An 18947-nucleotide genomic window follows, 5' to 3' on the forward strand; every position below is an offset into this window, starting at 1 on the left:
CTATGCCATTGAACCTTATGAATAATATTTGATATTTATAGAACTTGAACAAACTCATATTTAATATAATATTTGAAGTGCGTATGTAAATGTGAGCCACATCGTCCAATCAGGGTTGACACTGAACATCTTGCACCCCAGCCATTTTATGATTCATAGGCCTTCTGATCCTGGCTCAATCATTGAACAACCAACAGAGCCTCTCCAGGGAAAGAATATCTAGTGTAAGAAGGGTTGATAGACCCTTTTTTACTTCAGTAGGTTCTGCATTCAGCTAAGTTTTTAAAGGTACAAGTCTTTCAAAAAGCAATTGAATTTAAGGTCTTAGTATCATGACTTCCATTGAATCCTAACAAGCATTCCCTAAATTACATCACATCTGCTGCAAACTAAAGACCAGAAGATTTGGACCATTCTTTATTTCTTCTGTGGTTTTCCATTTCAACATATTGTGGCTTGTATGTTGAGACAAAAATGATCACTTTGTATTGTCTTCAGTGTATAGAGTTTCCCTATATTGTTCTCAATTGTCCTTTCTTACCCATGTTTCCCCACTGATTCCACCGGGGGTTGCGGTTTTGTCTCCAGTGTCTCATGCAAAGCAAACTTTACTACTGTTTTGAATTATAGTCTGATATTTGCAAAAAGCTTTCAACTATTATATCTTTGACATTTTCATGATTGTGTTTGCTTTACTGTACATCTGCAATTATGTTTAAAACTCTAGGTACTCATTCAGAATGTATATTGCTTAATATAATGCAATTGAGGTAGGGAACAATAGAACATTGCGATTACATGTATGTTAGAAAAAGAAAAACTGCTTTAAATCATACTTTTTAATGTCATCTTAAGGACATAAAACAGCGACTTGGTCATCGATTACAACTGACAGACCTGCTAATAAAACCAGTACAACGGATAATGAAATACCAGCTCCTGCTTAAGGTTAGTACATCTTGCAATTGAAAGACTATATAGTATATTAAGGAAAATATACTCAGAATGCAGTCAAATAATTATTTGACAATGACCATGAACAAAAACCTATGCATTCTGCTTATGACGAGAATGCGGTGTTCATGTGGTGTTAGAACAAACTGTCTTTTGCTTTAATTACTATGGAGGACATAGTCATTTGAAGTCAGATTTCTGGATTAACAATTAAAGTTTTGGCTAATTCTGTTTATCCTCTCTATGCACAGGACTTTCTTAAATACTCAAAAAAGGCTGCTGTTGACACAACAGAACTGGAGGTATTGTCTCAACACATCATTGCCAAAATTAATACTTCCCATGTCATCAAAGCATTGTCATTTTATAAGCTAGGTAGTACATTTAACTGCTGTACCCAGAGGACAACATTCTCTACGTAGAACAAGATTTTATGTCACACCTTTAACATAGAAAGACTTGTCAAAGCAATTCACAGAGGTCTAATCAGAGAAAAAAAGTCTTGTTACTGGGAATTATGAATATTGTGATCACTTACATTCTGTTGTATTTTTGAAAGACACAATTTTGTATTCCCTCTGAAGATGACTACTCATGTTTGATCAGTCAGACTGCACTGCAGATTTTTCAGTAGTTATTTCACAGCAAGTCTGAAGTCTAATTTTATTCATTGCATCTTGCAAGAAGGTGTACTATTTTATTTACTAGTAACCTAGCTTGTTACTGTTTTTATGATCTGTGAACATACAGCAACTTATTACCTAAATGGTAGACTGCTCAGGTACAAAGGGATCTGGGTGCCCATGTGCACGAATCGTAGAAAAACAGTATGCAGATACAAACAGTATGCAGATACAACAAGAAAACAAATAGAAATTTGGCATTTATTCCTAAAGAAATAAAGTATAAAACTAGGGAAGTGTTGCTGAAACTGTACAAGGCAGTCATGAGTCCACACCGGAGTATTGCATATAATTTTGGTTCCCCTACTTGATGTAGCTATAATGGAGGCAGTTCAGAGAAGTTTCACTAAATTGATTTCAGAGATGAGAGATTTGTCTTGTAAAGAGAGATTGAGCAGTTCAGGCCTATGCTCCCTCTGGAGTTTAGGAGAATGAGAGTAGATCTAATTGATCTCATATGAGACCTTGTATTTAATTTGCAAAAAGAAGATTGACAAAGGAGACATAGAAAGGATGTTTCTTCATACAAAACCAGGAATTACTGGAAAATCTCAGTGGGTCTGGCAGCATGTGGAGAGAAGTGAGAGTTAATGTTTAGGGTCCAGTGACCCTTCTTCAGAACTGATGGTAGTTAGAAAAAAGTTGCTTTTTATAAGAATATAGAATGCAGGGAGAGAGTAAGGAGTAAACAATAGGTGGAAATGAAGCCAAAAGACAGAGAAGAACAGTTCGACAAACAAAGGAGTGAATAATGGTCATTCTAGGAGAACTAATAACAGCTAATGGGGACCATTAGTGGCTAACAGTGGGGTGAGTGTAATAGCAGACCATGTGATAACAAGACCTGGTGTGTGGGGTTTGGGGGTAAGGGCTGAAGTCCTAAAACTGGTGAACTATGTTTTGAGTCTAGAAGGCTGTAATAGTTCCCAAGCGGAAAAGGAGGTACTGTTCTTCCAGCTTACACTAAGCTTTACTGGAGTACTGGAGCAAACCCTGATGCAGAGATGTTGGCCAGGAAACAAGGTGGTGTGTTGAAGTGAGAAGCAACTGGAAGATTAGGGTCTTTTTTGAAGACAGATCATAGATGTTCTGTGAAACAGTCACCGAGTTCTTCAAAGCAGTTTCTTCAAAGTGTCCTCATGTTGGGCAATCTAGAATGCATGGTTATAGTTTTAGGATAAGGGGTAGCAGCTTTAAAACAGATAAGGAAATGTTGGTTGTGAATCTGTGGTAGCCACTATCCTAGAGTATGGTGGATGCTGGAACGTTGAGTAACTTTAAGGAGACATAGATTTTTATTTAGTAATTGGTTGAAGGGTTATGTAGAGAGGGCAGGAACATGCAATTGAGACCAACATAAGATCGGCCATGGTGGTAGCAAATGGAAGAGCAGACTCGAGCTGATTGGCAACTCTTGCTCTTAGTTCTTATGTTCTTATATTCATTCAATATATGGCTTTGAAAAGTAAATTTCATATTGCATATTGAGTAAAACAAAATAAATAAAAATCCTATTTGCAAGGCAAATAAATAATTTGAGATGGCATGTCCATTTCTATTTATCATGAAAATATTTTACCAGTAAAACAGAACAAAGGACTAGTATTGCAACTGTGTTCCATGAAGTGATAGGTCTGAGTTTTACGCAATCAGTTGAATTCTGAAGGGGAAGACATGGGCTGGAATCTTCTTGCTTTGTGTCCCTAACTTCCTGAAGCTCAACACAACTTCCATTGTCACTAACGAACCCTGATGTTACTATTCTTTTCTCAGGTGGGAGACAGTGTTACCTTATTTAAATGTGACCTGAAAATTAAAATGGACCAGGCCACTCTGAATTCACTGTAGGGGTTCATCTCTCACTCTTGCCTTCCAGTTAAAGGTGAAACCATGAGGCTATCTAGTATGAGGGTGGGATCCTGTAATAGCATAAGAAGCAGGAGTAGGCTATTCAGCCTTTTAATTTCATTCCACCATCAATTAGATCATCACTGATCTTCTGCTTCATCACTGTTTTCCTGCATTATATCCATTTTGATATTTTTAATGTGTAGAAATCTATTGATCTCAATCTCGAATGAACTCAACTCCTAGGCCCTCACAGTTCACTAGCACAGAAAATTGCAAAGATTCACCACCCTCTGAGTGAAGAAACCCTTTTCTTCTGTCAGTCCTAAACAATCTTCTTCTTATTGTGACTGTCCCAGTTCTAACCACTCACCCCACCCCAACTCTGCCCAGTCCAACCAAGCAAAACATCCTTCCTACATCTACACTTAGATCACTGGAAGAATTTTCTCTTGAGATAAGATTGCTTCTCATTCTTCTGAGTTCTAGACCATGCAAGCCCTGGCTGTTTAATCTTCCCATATATGACAATCGCTCCATCCCAGGAATTAGTTTCATGAATCTTCATTGTGCTTCCTGTACTTCAAATATTTCAGTCCATAGGTAAGACCAAAACTGCACACAATACCCTAAGGCTCTATGTAATTGCAGTGTGATATCTTTACACCAGTTTCAAATTGTCTAACATACCATTTGCTTTCCTCCTTGATTATTGTACCTGCAAACTAACTTTGAATGATCTATGAGCAAGAAAATCCAAGTCTCTTTGAAGTTCAACACTTCCTAGCCTCTCAACATTTAAGAAATGCTCTATTTATGTTTCATAGAATCTCTACAATGTGGAAGCAGCCATTCAAGTTCACACTGACTCTAGGAAAAGCATCCCTCCCAGATCCACCTTGCATTTCCCTTGGTTAATCCACCTAGCCTGCACAACACTGTACTCGATTGGCTAATTTAGCATGACCAACCCAATCCACCTGACCTGCACATCTTTGAAAAATGGGAGGAAACTAGAGCACCCAGAGGAAGCCCAGGCAGACATGAGGAGAATGAGCGAAATCCACACAGACAGTTGCCCCAGATTGGAATTGAACCCGGGTCACTGGTGCTGTGAGGCAGTAGTGTGAACCACTGAACCACCAAAGTAGATAACTTCACATTTATCCATATTGTGTTCCACCTACCAAATTTTTATCCACTCATTTAGCCTCTCAAAATCTCCTTGAAGCATCTTTGTTGTCCAGTTCACAACACTGTACTTTCAAGTGTAGTGCATAGATTACACTGATTCCATCTCCTCACTTGTTGCACTAAATTCTGCGTGGTTGAAAGGGAAAAGTTGGAAAATGGGGCTGTACTAAGAGAAGGAAAGGAAAAATGTCTGTAGTCAGTATGTTTTTGAACTTGTAAGCCATTGTGATCTTACATCACAAGGTTCTTTAGCTTCTTGTCATGTGCTTGCAACAATCAAAATAATACAGCTAAGAGAGGTACACATGAAAGAATGACATTAAAGTTTTAGATATTTTTAAATCCTTAAAATGGATAAACCTAAGAGTATTAAACCTGATCATTTCTTTCCTTTGTCTTCTACATGTAGAAAGCTGTGGAGGTCATGTGTGTTGTACCAAAGCGATGCAACGATATGATGAATGTTGGACGGCTACAAGGATTCGATGTAATTCTGACAGTTTGATTTCCTTCATTTGGTCTGTTTCAGGAAAGCCTTCTCTGTTCTTTTACAATAGCACAGCTTCATTTTCTAAATCTGAGGAGGATCGGTTCAACGTGTGTCATTCCATTTTCCAAAGCGAAATAGCAAAAATCAAAAGTATTATAAATTTAACTGGGTTTTTTTGTATGTTTAAATGCTTGTTATTTTGTAAATGTATGATATTTTTAGCATCTTGGGTACTTCACAACAATGTGAATAATGTGTGCAACCACGCTCAAAACAGGATTATAACCTAACCCTGAGCTGCCAGAATGTTTTTTACAAGTTTTAACTTACAAAGTACCTAATGGAGAGTCGCAGTATGATTGAGAATTTCCCCTTTCTATAAATAGAAAGGGTGTGGTTTACAAATGGGTCTGTGCTCGCAACATAGAAGAGGAGGACTACTCATAGCCATTCAAATTATATATAGTAGAGTCCCTTTTAACTACACTCTTTCTCTGATTTGTATGGACATAAATGATTAAATGTATTTTTAATATTTTGTGTTAGACTTGCTGAATCCTCCTATGGAAATGAAAAAGTGGGTGATGTTTCTTCCTCTATTTTCAGGGCAAAATTGTAGCCCAAGGAAGATTGCTTCTCCAGGACACATTCTTTGTTGCAGATCAGGATGCTGGACTTCTTTCACGCAGTAAAGAGCGGAGAGTCTTCCTTTTTGAACAGATTGCAATATTTAGTGAGCCTTTAGATAAGAAAAAAGGCTTCTCCATGCCTGGCTACTTATTTAAAAACAGTGTCAAGGTAATGTCGAGATCAATCTAAAAGTTTCTTACAGAATTCAAGTAAATCTTCTAATATAAATATTCAGGGACTAATTAATTACTTCATATAATTTAGGCAAATTTAATATATTAATAGTTTTCTTATACCTCAATTAATGCCTGACTTTTAAATTTATAAAGGTGTTTTGGATCCCATTTGAGTAGCTAAATCTGCAGTAGTATCATCAAAAATATCAGTTATCATAGATGTATGATGTACAATCCAGCCACAGATCCACTTCCCTGTGAAATATGTAATTTCATCAGCAATTAAGATACTGGTTCATATTTAATTGCTGTGGATGGCTGGAAAGCCAAGGCAGCCCCATTGCATCTGAATTCCAGACTTTAATGAAGTAGCATTCAGGCAGTTAATGGCTGATGTCAGAGCTTCCCTGCCTGTAAAAATAGAGATGCCACTTTGTGCAGCTGCCATTCAATCAATCAGGTGGCAGCATCGTCTGTGTCAACAGTATCATTAGATGTGGTGGTCACTGCTAGATGGAGGAGGCCCCAGAGTGCAGATAAGTAGGGTGAGGTTTTCCTTGCAAGAGACGGGCACAGGAGATGTATTGGAGGGCAAGGCTGGACTTTTTCAGCAATTGCATTCCTTGCTTCCACCTTCTCCTGGTGGCCAAGAGCAAGGTGTTGATGAATCATTATGGTATAGTCAAATGTCATTCTCAAAATTTCTATAATTTTTGACCCCAGTAGGCTGAAGAGATGAGACATTTATCCTAGGGTGAAATAAATCAGAAAAGAAATCAATCTACACTGTCATGGACTAGGCCAGACCCCTCAAAACATTTTAAGCAGGTAGCCTAGACTGTAATCTTGCTACTTGTTTAGCTCAGTGGATAGTGGGTATTCCTGGAGTGAATCAGCTGGGTCAACTGCCAGGTTTTAAACAAACAAAATTTATCTACAAACCTAAGGAATGAAACACAGAAAACAGAATACTGGTTAACTTATCCTATCCAAATCCAACTTAATGATGCTGTTCCAAAGATGCTTGCAAGTCCGAATACATACATCCCTTAGCATAAACAGTAAACAATGACATTGGCAACTTATAGTTCGAAATCAGAAGGACAGAGAGAAGGCTTCCAGTTTCCCCTGTTACTCTTACTCACCTCACTCCCAAACTGAATTGAACTACACAGCTAGAGAGCTGGCCATGTCCCCTTGACTATACCAGTCTTTCAAAAGACCTGTCAAGCCTTTGGTTTTGAAGCATCATCTGTTAGGATAAACAACAGGACCTGAAGAAGGGTTGCACCCAATTTGTTGACTTCTCCACCTCCTGATGCTGCCTGGCTTGCTGTGTTCTTCAAGCTTACTGTTTGTTGACAGACCAAGAGCATTATGCTGTTATGTTGTGGAGTAAAACTCCATTCTCAATCCATTAATTTTAATAGACAGAAAATCATGCTCTAGGATTGCAATTTTGCAATATGTCATGAAGCACACAAGTAATATATCATTCTTGTATAGAGGATCTGTCATTTTGGGTAAGCTAATTTTGAATGTTTGGATTTAGAATTCAAATGATCTAATACCCAATGGTTTATTGATTTATGTTTCAGGTGAGTTGCCTTGGCCTGGAAGAGAATGTGGAGAATGATCCATGTAAATTTGCACTTACCTCACGATCAGCTGAAGGCGGTATAGAAATCTATGTTCTGCAAGCATCAAATCCTACAGTACGCCAAATGTGGATCTATGAAATCAACCAAATTCTGGAAAACCAACGCAACTTTTTAAATGGTATTTTGAGGTTTTTTTTAAGCAAATGCATTAAATAGAATCTCGCTGTTCCTCTTCCCTATTCGTCATTCAGGTATTTACATTAGTTAATGGCATAACTCCAATTGTGAGCCATGAACAGTAGTCAAGTTAGTATAGTCAATACCACATTAAATCGTTTTCAGTTGGGCTGTCTTGGAAATTACAGACTGCTCTTCTCTCTTCCTTTGCCCTGAGATTTCTATAAAAATAATGATAATTGCAATTTCTATTTAAATTTGCTTTTTCAGCAACATTATTTGTATAAATTTACTATATAAAATTGTATACAGGCAAAATATTTTTACTATTTTTTTTGTAAGTGCTGATAAGTTAGAATATTTAAGGCCTTGGTAAAAAGCCATTTCTAAAGTTATAACTAACAATGGTGGTTTCAGTCTTAATTCCACACGCATCCAACCCTATTAACCAGTACTGATTTTCCCAAAAAATTGAGTAATCATGAACTAGAGAGAGACAAAATGGCCTTAGTGTGTTAGTTCCAATGAGATGTTCCCAAGAAATAAGGAAGTAATTTACCAATTATCATCATTCCTTTCAGTTGGACCTACTTAGCCTCCGTCCATAATGGCCCCAAAGAAACGTGGATAAAATTAGGGCTTTCACAGAGCTAAGGATCAAACTTGCATTCCATCACTCCATGGATTCACAATGATTAGCTACTTTTAAATTCCTAAGCATTTGAAAATACAATAACTTCTCAATATAGACATTAAGCATCTTCTGTTCAATAACTAACATGAATTAGAACAATTTTGTACCAGAACTGTAGAAAATGAGCTGTGATGTTTTAGATTTAGCTGTGTTCCTATTGAAGTTTTGATCACTATCAGCTTACTGGAGCCCACAATTGATTTTTAACTAGGTCAGCAAATGGAATCAAACTTAAACTAATTGTGCTTTTGTTGTATTATAACAGTTCCCTATGGAAATTTGCTATACCATTCTTATCATGCATAGTATTGTTTTAAGAAGGAAGGTAATTACTAATTAACCCTTTTCCAGAGGCAGTGCTCAAAAATTTGAACTACTAGAAAAATAGTAATACATCACCAAATTTCACCTGTAATGATTGAATTATTTGTGCAATCCATGAAACAAACTTTTATCATATTAAACTCACAAAAGCACACATTCAAATAATCTGGAAATATTTGAAAATTACTGAGTATAAATGACCCTTGAGAGAGCTGTTCTAATCTACATTTCCCATTCATCTCAACCTTCTTTTTATCTAAATTTTTAATTCCAACCTTATAATGTATAATTTGTCTAATTAACTTTTTTTTTGGCTTCAGCTTTGACATCTCCAATTGAGTACCAGAGGAACCATGTTGGCCCTAGTGGACCTAATAGCTGTAGTGGAATGATCAGTACAAGCCGTTCCAGACCATCTCGGATCCCCCAACCCATCCGGCACCATTCCCCAGTCCTGGTCTCCTCTGGGGCCTCGGCCCAAACAGAGGTAGACAGATTGACAGGTATGTCCGCTCGCAACCCTACCCTGACGACACTCAACAGCACCTTAGATTCTGGCTCCAGTCAATCTGACAGGCACCTGGAACGAGAAGGCAACGAAAGGGACTTGGAACAGATTCCTAGGAAAAAAGTCCTTGACAGTCCCAGGAAAACATTAGGACCACTCAACAACACAGGAGATGGAAGCCTAAAGGAATTACGAGGTAGTCTAGAAGAGAACCGGTCACCAAGAGGGAGTGTGGGCACTCTAACAATAGGAAAGCAACGGCCAGGCACTACATCACCCTTGAGTTCTCCGCTGTCTACAACCTTCCCTTCCTCTCCCTTCAACAAAGAACCCTTCCCTCCCAGCAGTCCTGTTCTCAAGGGCTCCTTCTGGAGCTCACACCCAGCTTCACCTGCCAGCCGCCCTGGTTCCTTCACCTTTCCAGGGGACATGGACTCCCTGCAGCGCCAGGTCCACCGCCACTCCACGCACAGCAAGGACACTGATCGTATGAGCACGTGCTCCTCGACCAGCGAGCAATCGGTGCATTCCACCCAGAGCAACGGGGTAAGAGCGGAGCAAGTCTGTCCTGTGAGCTCCTCTAAAACCTTCCCACGCTCTCCTTCTGTGCGTCAGTATCACTCTCCGTACTAATTCCTCCTGGCTCTGCAAAAGTAAACTGCTCTGTTCTGAAACTTAAAAACTTGCCTAACTACTCATCGCTGTGACTGTCTACCTGTCAAGATCTTTTTAAAAAAACTTATCAGCCTAAACATCTACTAACCACTGCTCCTGCAACTGCCTTGCAGAAGGCAAAATAACAGCTGACTTTTGGCAAAAAAAACTGCATCTTTACCCTTTTCCCTTAGAGACCAGCTTACCACATATATTAATGGGGCATTTCTCTGAACTGGTCACGCTTCTTTAAATTTGCTAGTTGCAACTTTGTTTTAATTGCCAGTTGCTGATTCAATGCATCATCCCTTATCTTGTTCAGCCAGTTTCTGCAGCTGACATATGGAATCCTCTGTTCAAGAAGCTGTCCAGCTTACAATGTAAGACATTGAAACTGCTTAAGGGTGCCATAACATCTGAAGGTTTAAATGCACTGACCGTCACAAATTAATTTTAACTTTATTGATCACGAAATTCTTCACAAGTATATTTTGTTTTTCAATATCTTGTAAATTTGTAATGCTTTACCTTATGGTATGGGAGATAGTATTCCCTTCCAAAGAAAAAGCAATTTTACCAAATGTCTTTCCAAAGTTTGTTTCTTTTCCCAAAATTTGTTTGCTTTGAAATAATTGTATTAAATATAATGCAAATAATCAGAGTGAAAATGTTTCCCTGAACAGTGTAACCAACTCACAAAAATATTGTTACTTACATTTAGCCTAGTTTATTTCTTTTAAACTCTTGCATGCTCACTATGCATTGCATGTCCCTCAGTTTTCAAGCACAGCATTTTGGATTGGTTGTTAAATTCCACTGTATTGATCCAATTTGCTTGAAAGCATGTGCTTTTTGCTGCCTAAGCAGATGCTAAAATAATATGTACACATGACATTCTGCTGTTCCACTTTCTATGTTCTAGTCCTTAACTTTCTTTTTCTCCTCTTCTTTGTTTCAATTTGTATGTTTTTCCTGTCTCAATTAAGGGAGCAACTTTGTACCAGTTGTGTCAAAAAAAAATGATTCTTGTTGTATTTTGTATGTCAAAAATGGTCTTATGTAATCCACAATTAAAATGTGCAGAGTACTCGTGGTGATGAGTTATCATGTTAGGTGGGAGTGAGATTCTGAACCACTCTGGTCAAAAGCTAGATGTCACTTTGATGACCTTTAAAAGGTTATTTATTATACATGGATGTTTTAGTGATAATTGTCTGACTTCAAGCATAGAAAATTGGATGCAGGTATTTCTCTGGTATGAGGATTAGTTTTAATAAAATGACACATTTCTGTTCTCCTCCAGGCAGTGCAAAAATGCAGAACATTGAATTAATATTATATTATATCACCGACATGGATGCTTTAAATGGCAGCTGTGTTACTGGGGAATGATGCAGAAAAGCATACATGATTAGCAACGATGAAACAATTCTGGCATAGAAAGAGATAAAGTGGAGTGTAAATCATTCTATTCCATTTTCTTCAGTTTCTAGCGGCTACCTAATGAAAGGTAGTTCCGCAGGCTTCGGTGCAGATTGCAACTGGCAATTGGCAGGCAATATATGATTTGTAGCTGAATTATTTCCTTCCTCTCCAAGCATAGTCTAACTTTGTCTGCATCAGATGCCACTAAATATTCATCAATTATTATTAATACACCATTAGTCTTAAACTTATAGGAGAACTTTTGAAACAAGCTATTACAAAAGCAAAATTTTATGTGTACTGGAACACTGAAATAGAATTTTAAATGCCAGAAATGCTTAGCACAAACAGCAGCAACTGTGGAGACACATACTTCAAGCTGATGACCATTAGTGAGAACCAGAAAAGTTGATGATTTAACAGGTTTGAGCAAGTAAGGAGACAATTAATGTGGGAAGGGTGAAAATATTAAAAGGGAAGTCTGGGGTACAGTAGAAGTAATGTGAATGGGAAAACCAGGATAATCACAAATCACTTCATCTAAAGACATAAAAGGTGACCACAGGTTGTGCATTATCTTAATTTATTGAACTTCACATTGAGTCTTGAAGGCTGTTAAGGGTCAAATCAAGATATGATCATTGAGAAACAGCACTTCACCTTCTGATTAGTCACCTTGCAGTCTTCCATATTCAATGTTGAGTTCCACAATTTTGGATCATATCCTCTGCCCTGTTCCCTTATCTCCAATGGCATTTATTAATACTTCTGCTTTTCCCATTAGTTTTCTTCTCGACCTATATTTGTCTCTTTGATTCTCCTATTCCCGTTTCCTTTCACCTTGCACCAAAATCCAAATGTCATTTAATCACTCCTGCCTTTCACCCAAACATCTTGTTCAATACTTGTTCCTTTCATTGCCTCTAAACTTGCTTAAAATCTGTCACATCTCTTTAACTTATCCAGTTCCAGTAGAAGATTAGCAACCTGAGGCATTTACTCTTTCTTTCTCCACAGATGCTGACAAACCTGCTTAGTATTTGCAGAATTTCCAGTTTGTAAATGAAACCAGCTATTGAATTTCAAAATATGTTAGTACTAGATAGGAATGAATTTCAAGCCACGTCTCCACATTCTGTTCCAACTACACATTTATGGAGAAGTTATGAAATTGGCAGGCCTTGTTTATGAAACATTAAGTTGTTCATGTTTTAATTCTTTTTGGAACTGTCCTGCTTTTGCTAAACTAAGGGCTACTCATCACTCTTTCATAAGTTATTTGATTCATATGGAGGGAAGTTGTTCTATTTTAAGGTATTCTCCCAGTAGCCTGGACCTATTCAAATCAGGAAGATCACAGCAGTCTGTACTAAGTTAACTGATCTTGACTAATGCAGCAGTAAAAGGCAGTACAATTGACTTTCAATGTGCCTGTACGTCAATTTTCCTACTCCTGATCACTGTCCACCAATTCTTGCTGGGAGTGAACTTGTATGAGTTTAGCTGTGATGCTCCTTATAGTTGAGTACCCTTCCAGGTTCATCCATACAGTCTGGTCACTTGTACTAAATAACTCGGGTGTTTGTGAATTGGAATCTTATTTCAGCAGAGTCAACGTTTCAAAAGGAGGAAAGGAAGAAAGAACATTAATGTCAGTTTTATCTCAAACCGTGAATTGGCAGTTTTGTTTTCTTAAAGTATAGGTTTAACAATAAACAATATTATAATATATGTTAGAGATTTTGCAATGTGCTGTGGCCATTCTTAATGTTTTATTTGTCAGTTTGTTGTATCTGTGTATTTGTTTAAGTCATAATAAAAAGAGTATTGTGTTATTTGAAGTGTTGAAAACAATAAATTAAGGTTCATGTTTCAAATCACTTTTTAATTGACGGAGGGAGGGAAGGAAACTTCATTATGAAATTAAGTCAGTGAGCCATATTTAAATTACCAATTTAATGCATTGCTATGTGAATTGTTTCAGAAGCACATTTTATTTTTGCAACCTTGTTTTTTCCTCCCCTGTAGAGTGAAAGTAGCAGCAGCAGTAATATCTCCACCATGCTGGTAACATATGATTACACTGCAGTGAAAGAGGATGAAATCAATGTATGCCAGGGCGAGGTGGTGCAAATCCTGGCCAGCAACCAACAGAACATGTTTTTGGTGTTTCGAGCAGCCACTGACCAATGCCCTGCAGCTGAGGGATGGATTCCTGGCTATGTACTAGGTCACACAACTATTATAATCCCAGACAACCCTGAAGGAACATTAAAGTTAGTCTGTTTTCATTCATAGTTTGGTTGCTTAACTCTATAAATGGTCAATCTTTAAAACAATTTCTTCCAAATCATGCAAACGGTCTCTCTTCTCTCACTTCTTTGCATGTGATGACAAGTGGACAGGAATTATTTTCTCTATCTCAATATTCTCCTGCCTCGCTTGGCTGAGTTTTAGCTGCATGTATCCTGACAGCCTTCTGATAACTGATCTAAGTGGCTATACCTGTTGCACATGTCTTTGACAGCCAGTATTAGTAAGGACGTGTGATGAGAGGGAAACAGAGAAGTTATATTTATTTCTGTCCTAAGCATACGCAAGTTCCACCATGCACACTTTCCAACTGAGATCACTAGAAAGCAATCAGCGTTAGAAGCACAGACTGATTTCCCATTACTCCATCACTAGTTCAAGAGCACTGAAACCAATTGTAATACTCCAACATGCAGACCAATATAATTAGACTTGAAACTTTCATGGTCGATGTAGCTCAATACCAGATCTGGTGGCATACTTACTCAGTTATACAGAACCTATTATTATGGAAGGCACTTAAAGATATAGCATGGACCCTTCAGTCAAATGGCCTATCATTCCCAGGTTTCTAGCAGCCTTTCTTAAATAAAGGCACAACAACATCCACTCTGCAGTCCTCCAGCACCTCACCCTTGGCTGTAAATGACACAAATATCTCTGCTAGGGGCTGCACAATTTCTTCCCTTAACTCCCCACAACATTCTGGATACACATGATCAGATCCTCAGATTTATTCACCTGTATGTCTTTTAAGATCTCCAACACCACTTCTGTAATATGGACTGTTTTTAAGACATAAATATTTATTTCCCCGAGTTCCCTAGTCTCCATGTCTTTGTCCACAGTAAGTACTGATGCAAAATATTCATTTAGTTTTTCTCCCATCTCCTGTGGTTCCACAAATGGATGATCTTTGTATTTCCGGTTAAGATGTTTTATGTTGGACTTCAATTGGTTTATTTTGTATCAAGTGAGCATGGTAGGACCAAGATCAAGTTACACTACTGCAATTTTGAGCTCAGCTTGAGTAGCTGGTAGCTACCATTGTTCTATACACTTAACTCTCATACTTGATAAATCTGTGAGACAATAGAAAGCATGTGATCATTGTTCTCAGCCATACAGTGTGAGACGTAATTAAAGTTACTGTATTTTGAGGGTGAAGTTTTTATTTTGATCATCACTCACTGCCTGTTGTCACAACACCGAATATGTTAAGCAATGGAAGGATGTGCTTTTTCCATATTTCTGCCATTAGTGATTTGAAGCTGGCTAGTAAGAATACTTGAGCACACTTTGGAAAAATACTCTGATTTAGCTTCCACAACCCTCCACCACCAGCACAACAACTGCTCCCACTTCCCACTCCTCTGCACTGTGTCTACTCACAGGAAAAGTATTTGTCCAAATCCCTTCATTCTCAGTCAGTGTATTGATCCTCCCAATGTGCTGTGCTGGAAGTAAATATTATTAATAGTGTGTATTTTATGCAGGATGATTATCATTTTTATTTATATTTTAAAATGGGCTGTGTTCTTTTTCTTGTCCTCTCTCCTCTGGGGTGAAATTTGACAACAGTAGAAAATCAACATCTTGGCACACTGCACTCCGTTTAAGAAAGAAAAATGAAAAGAAGGATAAAGATGGCAAGAAAGAAGGAAAGTTAGAGAATGGTTTCCGAAAGTCACGAGAAGGATTACCAAATAAGGTATCAGTTAAGGTAAGTCCTAGTAATAGCCATTAGCTAAATACCTTGCTTGGAAATATTCCACCATTTTGAAGTTAAAAGTATCTTTTGAAGTTAAAATGAACATACAGATAATGAGATTATAATTCCACCGACGTAGTTTTGAGAGTTCCTCCTTGTTAAATTATTTTTTTTTATTTCAGTGGAGGGAGGGAGGAGATATCTATTCATTGCCAGTTTCAACTCATTCTTTAACAGCTTGTGACGTGTTGCAGTATTCTAATTCATGCCAACCTCATTGGGTGACTCATGAACTAAACCTAAAAAATATGAAGTAGGAGTAAGAAATAATTATGCACATACAAATGTCATAACATTTTTCTTAATTCTCTTTATTATTTGCACCCTTCTTCAAAGTAAATCGGGAAAGTTTAGCTAGGTAGGGTCCAGGCAGTTAAAGAAGACACTGTCACCGCTTTTAGATAAGTCGGATTCTGAAGTGGAACTCAAGTACCCTAACTTCCAATTTTTCAACAACTCCTGCAAAGCCAGTCTCAATCAATCCAGAGCCTGGCTGAGAATGTTGCTTCTTTAGTGACACCAATTTGGAATCCATGGGATCAGCATGAAACCTACACTGCATTGTTTCAGGATTTCAGCATCTGTTTTTTTTTAAATGATGTACTATCTGTGAATCTGAGTGTGAGCGGAATATTGAATTATTTTAGCTTCATCGTGCATTCGATACTCTTGTTTTCAGATATAAAGAATATAAATGATGAGTGTAAAAATATTATTCAGTCTTCTTATTTCATTGAAGTATGCAGATTTGTTTGTGATCCATAATACCGGAATATTTCACAGCCGTCACTTCAAGCAACTTTCTTTGTTGACTTTATTGATGCCAAATATCTATTTGCTTTGTTCTCAATGTTTGGCCAAAAATTGACGTGTTTCTGACCATTAGCTTCCATTAAACTCAACCATTAATCAGTATGTTAAGTTTGATTATTATGTAATATGATTTGTTACATTATTTTAAAAATAGCATATTCTAGATCGACTTTATGTTTATTTTTTTAAATTGGAGCACACTTCCTGTATTTACTCTGTATTTTAGGAATTACAGTGTATTCTGTATTTTAAATTCAAAAATTAGGAAAAAGTATCCTTTACCTCTCTTTCATGTAGATATGCCATTCATATTGAAGATGACTGGCTGTCAATGTTTTCATGAAACACTGGAAATGCAGGTGTGGGCCAATTCTTTTAAATTTCTCCCCATCTTGTAGGCAGATACTTGGGCTTGGTTTACTACTTTCCCTCAGATTGAGGCGAGTAGCATTACTGAAGTGTTAATCGAATAATGCACTAATAATATACTCATTACTTATATTAGTAAATACTTGTAAGAAATACATCTACATGTAACTGGCATATGTATCTTACTATCCGTTATTTAAAGTTGTTAACTCTTTATCTGCATTAGTGGTCTATTGTGCTGCAATAGCTAGAGACATGAGATGTAAAATCAATTGTGTCATTTGCTTTTGAAACAGTTATCAGTCATACCAAGTGTTAAAATGCAATATTTTGATAATTACTTGAAAACCTGGTAAATGACTTGCAAGTATTTCAATGCATTTTTTTTTGTAATTGCAAATTTAGATGATTAAAGGAAACCACATTTCTGCTGTCTGCTCAAACTGTTTGCTGGCCAAGCAGGAAATAATCTTTGGAATGATATAATAGTTACAGAGCAGAAGTGGTCAGCTGGCTTGTTTCTAAATTTGGCAAAAGTGAGGACTGCAGATGCTGGAGATTAGAGTTGAGAGTGTGGTGCTAGAAAAGCACAGCAGCATCCAAGGAGCAGGAAAATCGACGTTTCGGGCAAAAGCCCTTCATCAGGAATGTGTATGAATTCTTCTGAGGATATAATACAGCCGGGGTCCTTTGCAGTTCTGAGAGTGTGTGGCCCTGAGCTGAGGCAGGGCTGACTGTAGAGAGATAAGGTGGCGGCGCATGGCTGCGAGTGTGGAGCGGAGGATCCTGAAGGAAGACTGTTGCTGGGGGTTTTTACTTTGTAGTCTGTACTGGTTGTCCTGTTCAGATCCAAACTGTGTGTCTGAATGTGGTTCGGAGTCAATGTGGGATCAGTTGGTTTCATAGGTAGGCACTGAGGAAGGAGATGTGGCTGTCGTAGCAAGTCTGTTTCAGAATGTGGCTGAAGAGCATCAGGGCAGACGAGATGACCTGGGGGTTGCAGTGAGAGAGAGAGAGACTCACTGAGATCCTTGTGGAGAGAGGGGGAGAGCTTCTACAAGGTAGGCATTCTTGGAAGAGGATTCACAGTAAGGTTAAAATCAATTAGGCGAAAGTGAGTACTGCAGATGCTGGAGATTAGAGTCAAGATTAGAGTGGTGCTGGAAAAACACAGCAGGTCAGGCAGCATCCGAGAAACAGGAAAATCGACCCTGATGAAGGGCTTTTGCCTGAAACGTCAGTTTTCCTACTGCTCGAATGCTGCCTGACCTGCTGTGCTTTTCCAACTGTTTTTGAAAATAAGCTTGTGATTATATCTTGAATACAAATTTTGACTTTGGCTTTTAGTTAACTTATTACATTATGTAATCTATTATCAAGGAAGAGTATTGTAACTCTATAAAGGAATCTAGAGGAAACTTGTTTACTCAGTGAGTGTTAAGAATGCGGAACTTGCTATATTGTATGGAGTGGTCAAGGCAAAATGTATGTTATATTAAATCATTTGCATTTCTTTCTTTTCAGCTCTTGAACCCTAATTATATTTATGATGGTAAGTTATTTAAATAACTTTTAATTTCCACAAAGTATGAGTAAACAGCCTTGTTTTAGATATTGGATTTTGTTGCAGCTGCTAAGTGCAAACATGCTCTATGATATGAATTTGTGACAGGGATTCATGTCAGCTCTTCCCAGCAACAATGTACAGAGTAGAAGTGAGTTGATTCAGCACAATACATTATTGTGAATTTCATTCCCTTTTAAATTGTCGTGATTCTATGAGTTGAACTTTTCTACAGTTACACATCTGGGAACGGCCATTCAAAGCAGACTCATTAAAATGTGTGTGTTTAGTGAAAACTGACTGAGAAGCACAGAGTAATACAGCACTGAAGGGGGTGAATGACCCAACAAGTCTGTTATGACACTTTCCTGCTGCCCCATTCTTTCTCCCATATCCCTACAATTTTCCTCTTTCAAATATTTCTCCAATTTTCATTTAAAGTCATGGAGATGTACAGCATGGAAACAGACTCTTCGGTCCAACCCGTCCAGATATCCCAACCCAATCTAGTCCCACCTGCCAGCACCCGGCCCATATCCCTCCAAACCCTTCCTATTCATATACACATCCAAATGCCTCTTAAATGTTGCAATTGTACCAGCCTCCACCACATCCTCTGGCAGCTCATTCCATACACGTACCACCCTCTGCGTGAAAAAGTTCCCCTTAGTTCTTTTTTATATCTTTCCCCTCTCACCCTAAACCTATGCCCTCTAGTTCTGGACTCCCTGACCCCAGGGAAAAGACTTTGTCTATTTA

At 37.9% G+C, this 18947-nt stretch overlaps 1 protein-coding gene across 1 annotated transcript in view; it reads left to right on the plus strand.

Annotated features, from left to right (window-relative positions):
- Positions 1-18947, plus strand: part of LOC122550233 (triple functional domain protein-like) — a 561659-nt gene that overhangs the window by 495004 nt on the left and 47708 nt on the right. The window contains exons 43-51 of the mRNA XM_043690993.1: positions 856-948; positions 1206-1256; positions 5089-5166; positions 5776-5967; positions 7574-7754; positions 9092-9825; positions 13387-13634; positions 15253-15394; positions 18149-18176. Coding sequence (XP_043546928.1) covers positions 856-948; positions 1206-1256; positions 5089-5166; positions 5776-5967; positions 7574-7754; positions 9092-9825; positions 13387-13634; positions 15253-15394; positions 18149-18176 — 1747 coding nt within the window. The remainder of the gene's footprint in view (positions 1-855; positions 949-1205; positions 1257-5088; positions 5167-5775; positions 5968-7573; positions 7755-9091; positions 9826-13386; positions 13635-15252; positions 15395-18148; positions 18177-18947) is intronic.

The sequence above is a fragment of the Chiloscyllium plagiosum genome, chromosome 5, assembly GCF_004010195.1.
Source record: "Chiloscyllium plagiosum isolate BGI_BamShark_2017 chromosome 5, ASM401019v2, whole genome shotgun sequence".
Classification (NCBI taxonomy): Eukaryota; Metazoa; Chordata; class Chondrichthyes; order Orectolobiformes; family Hemiscylliidae; genus Chiloscyllium; species Chiloscyllium plagiosum.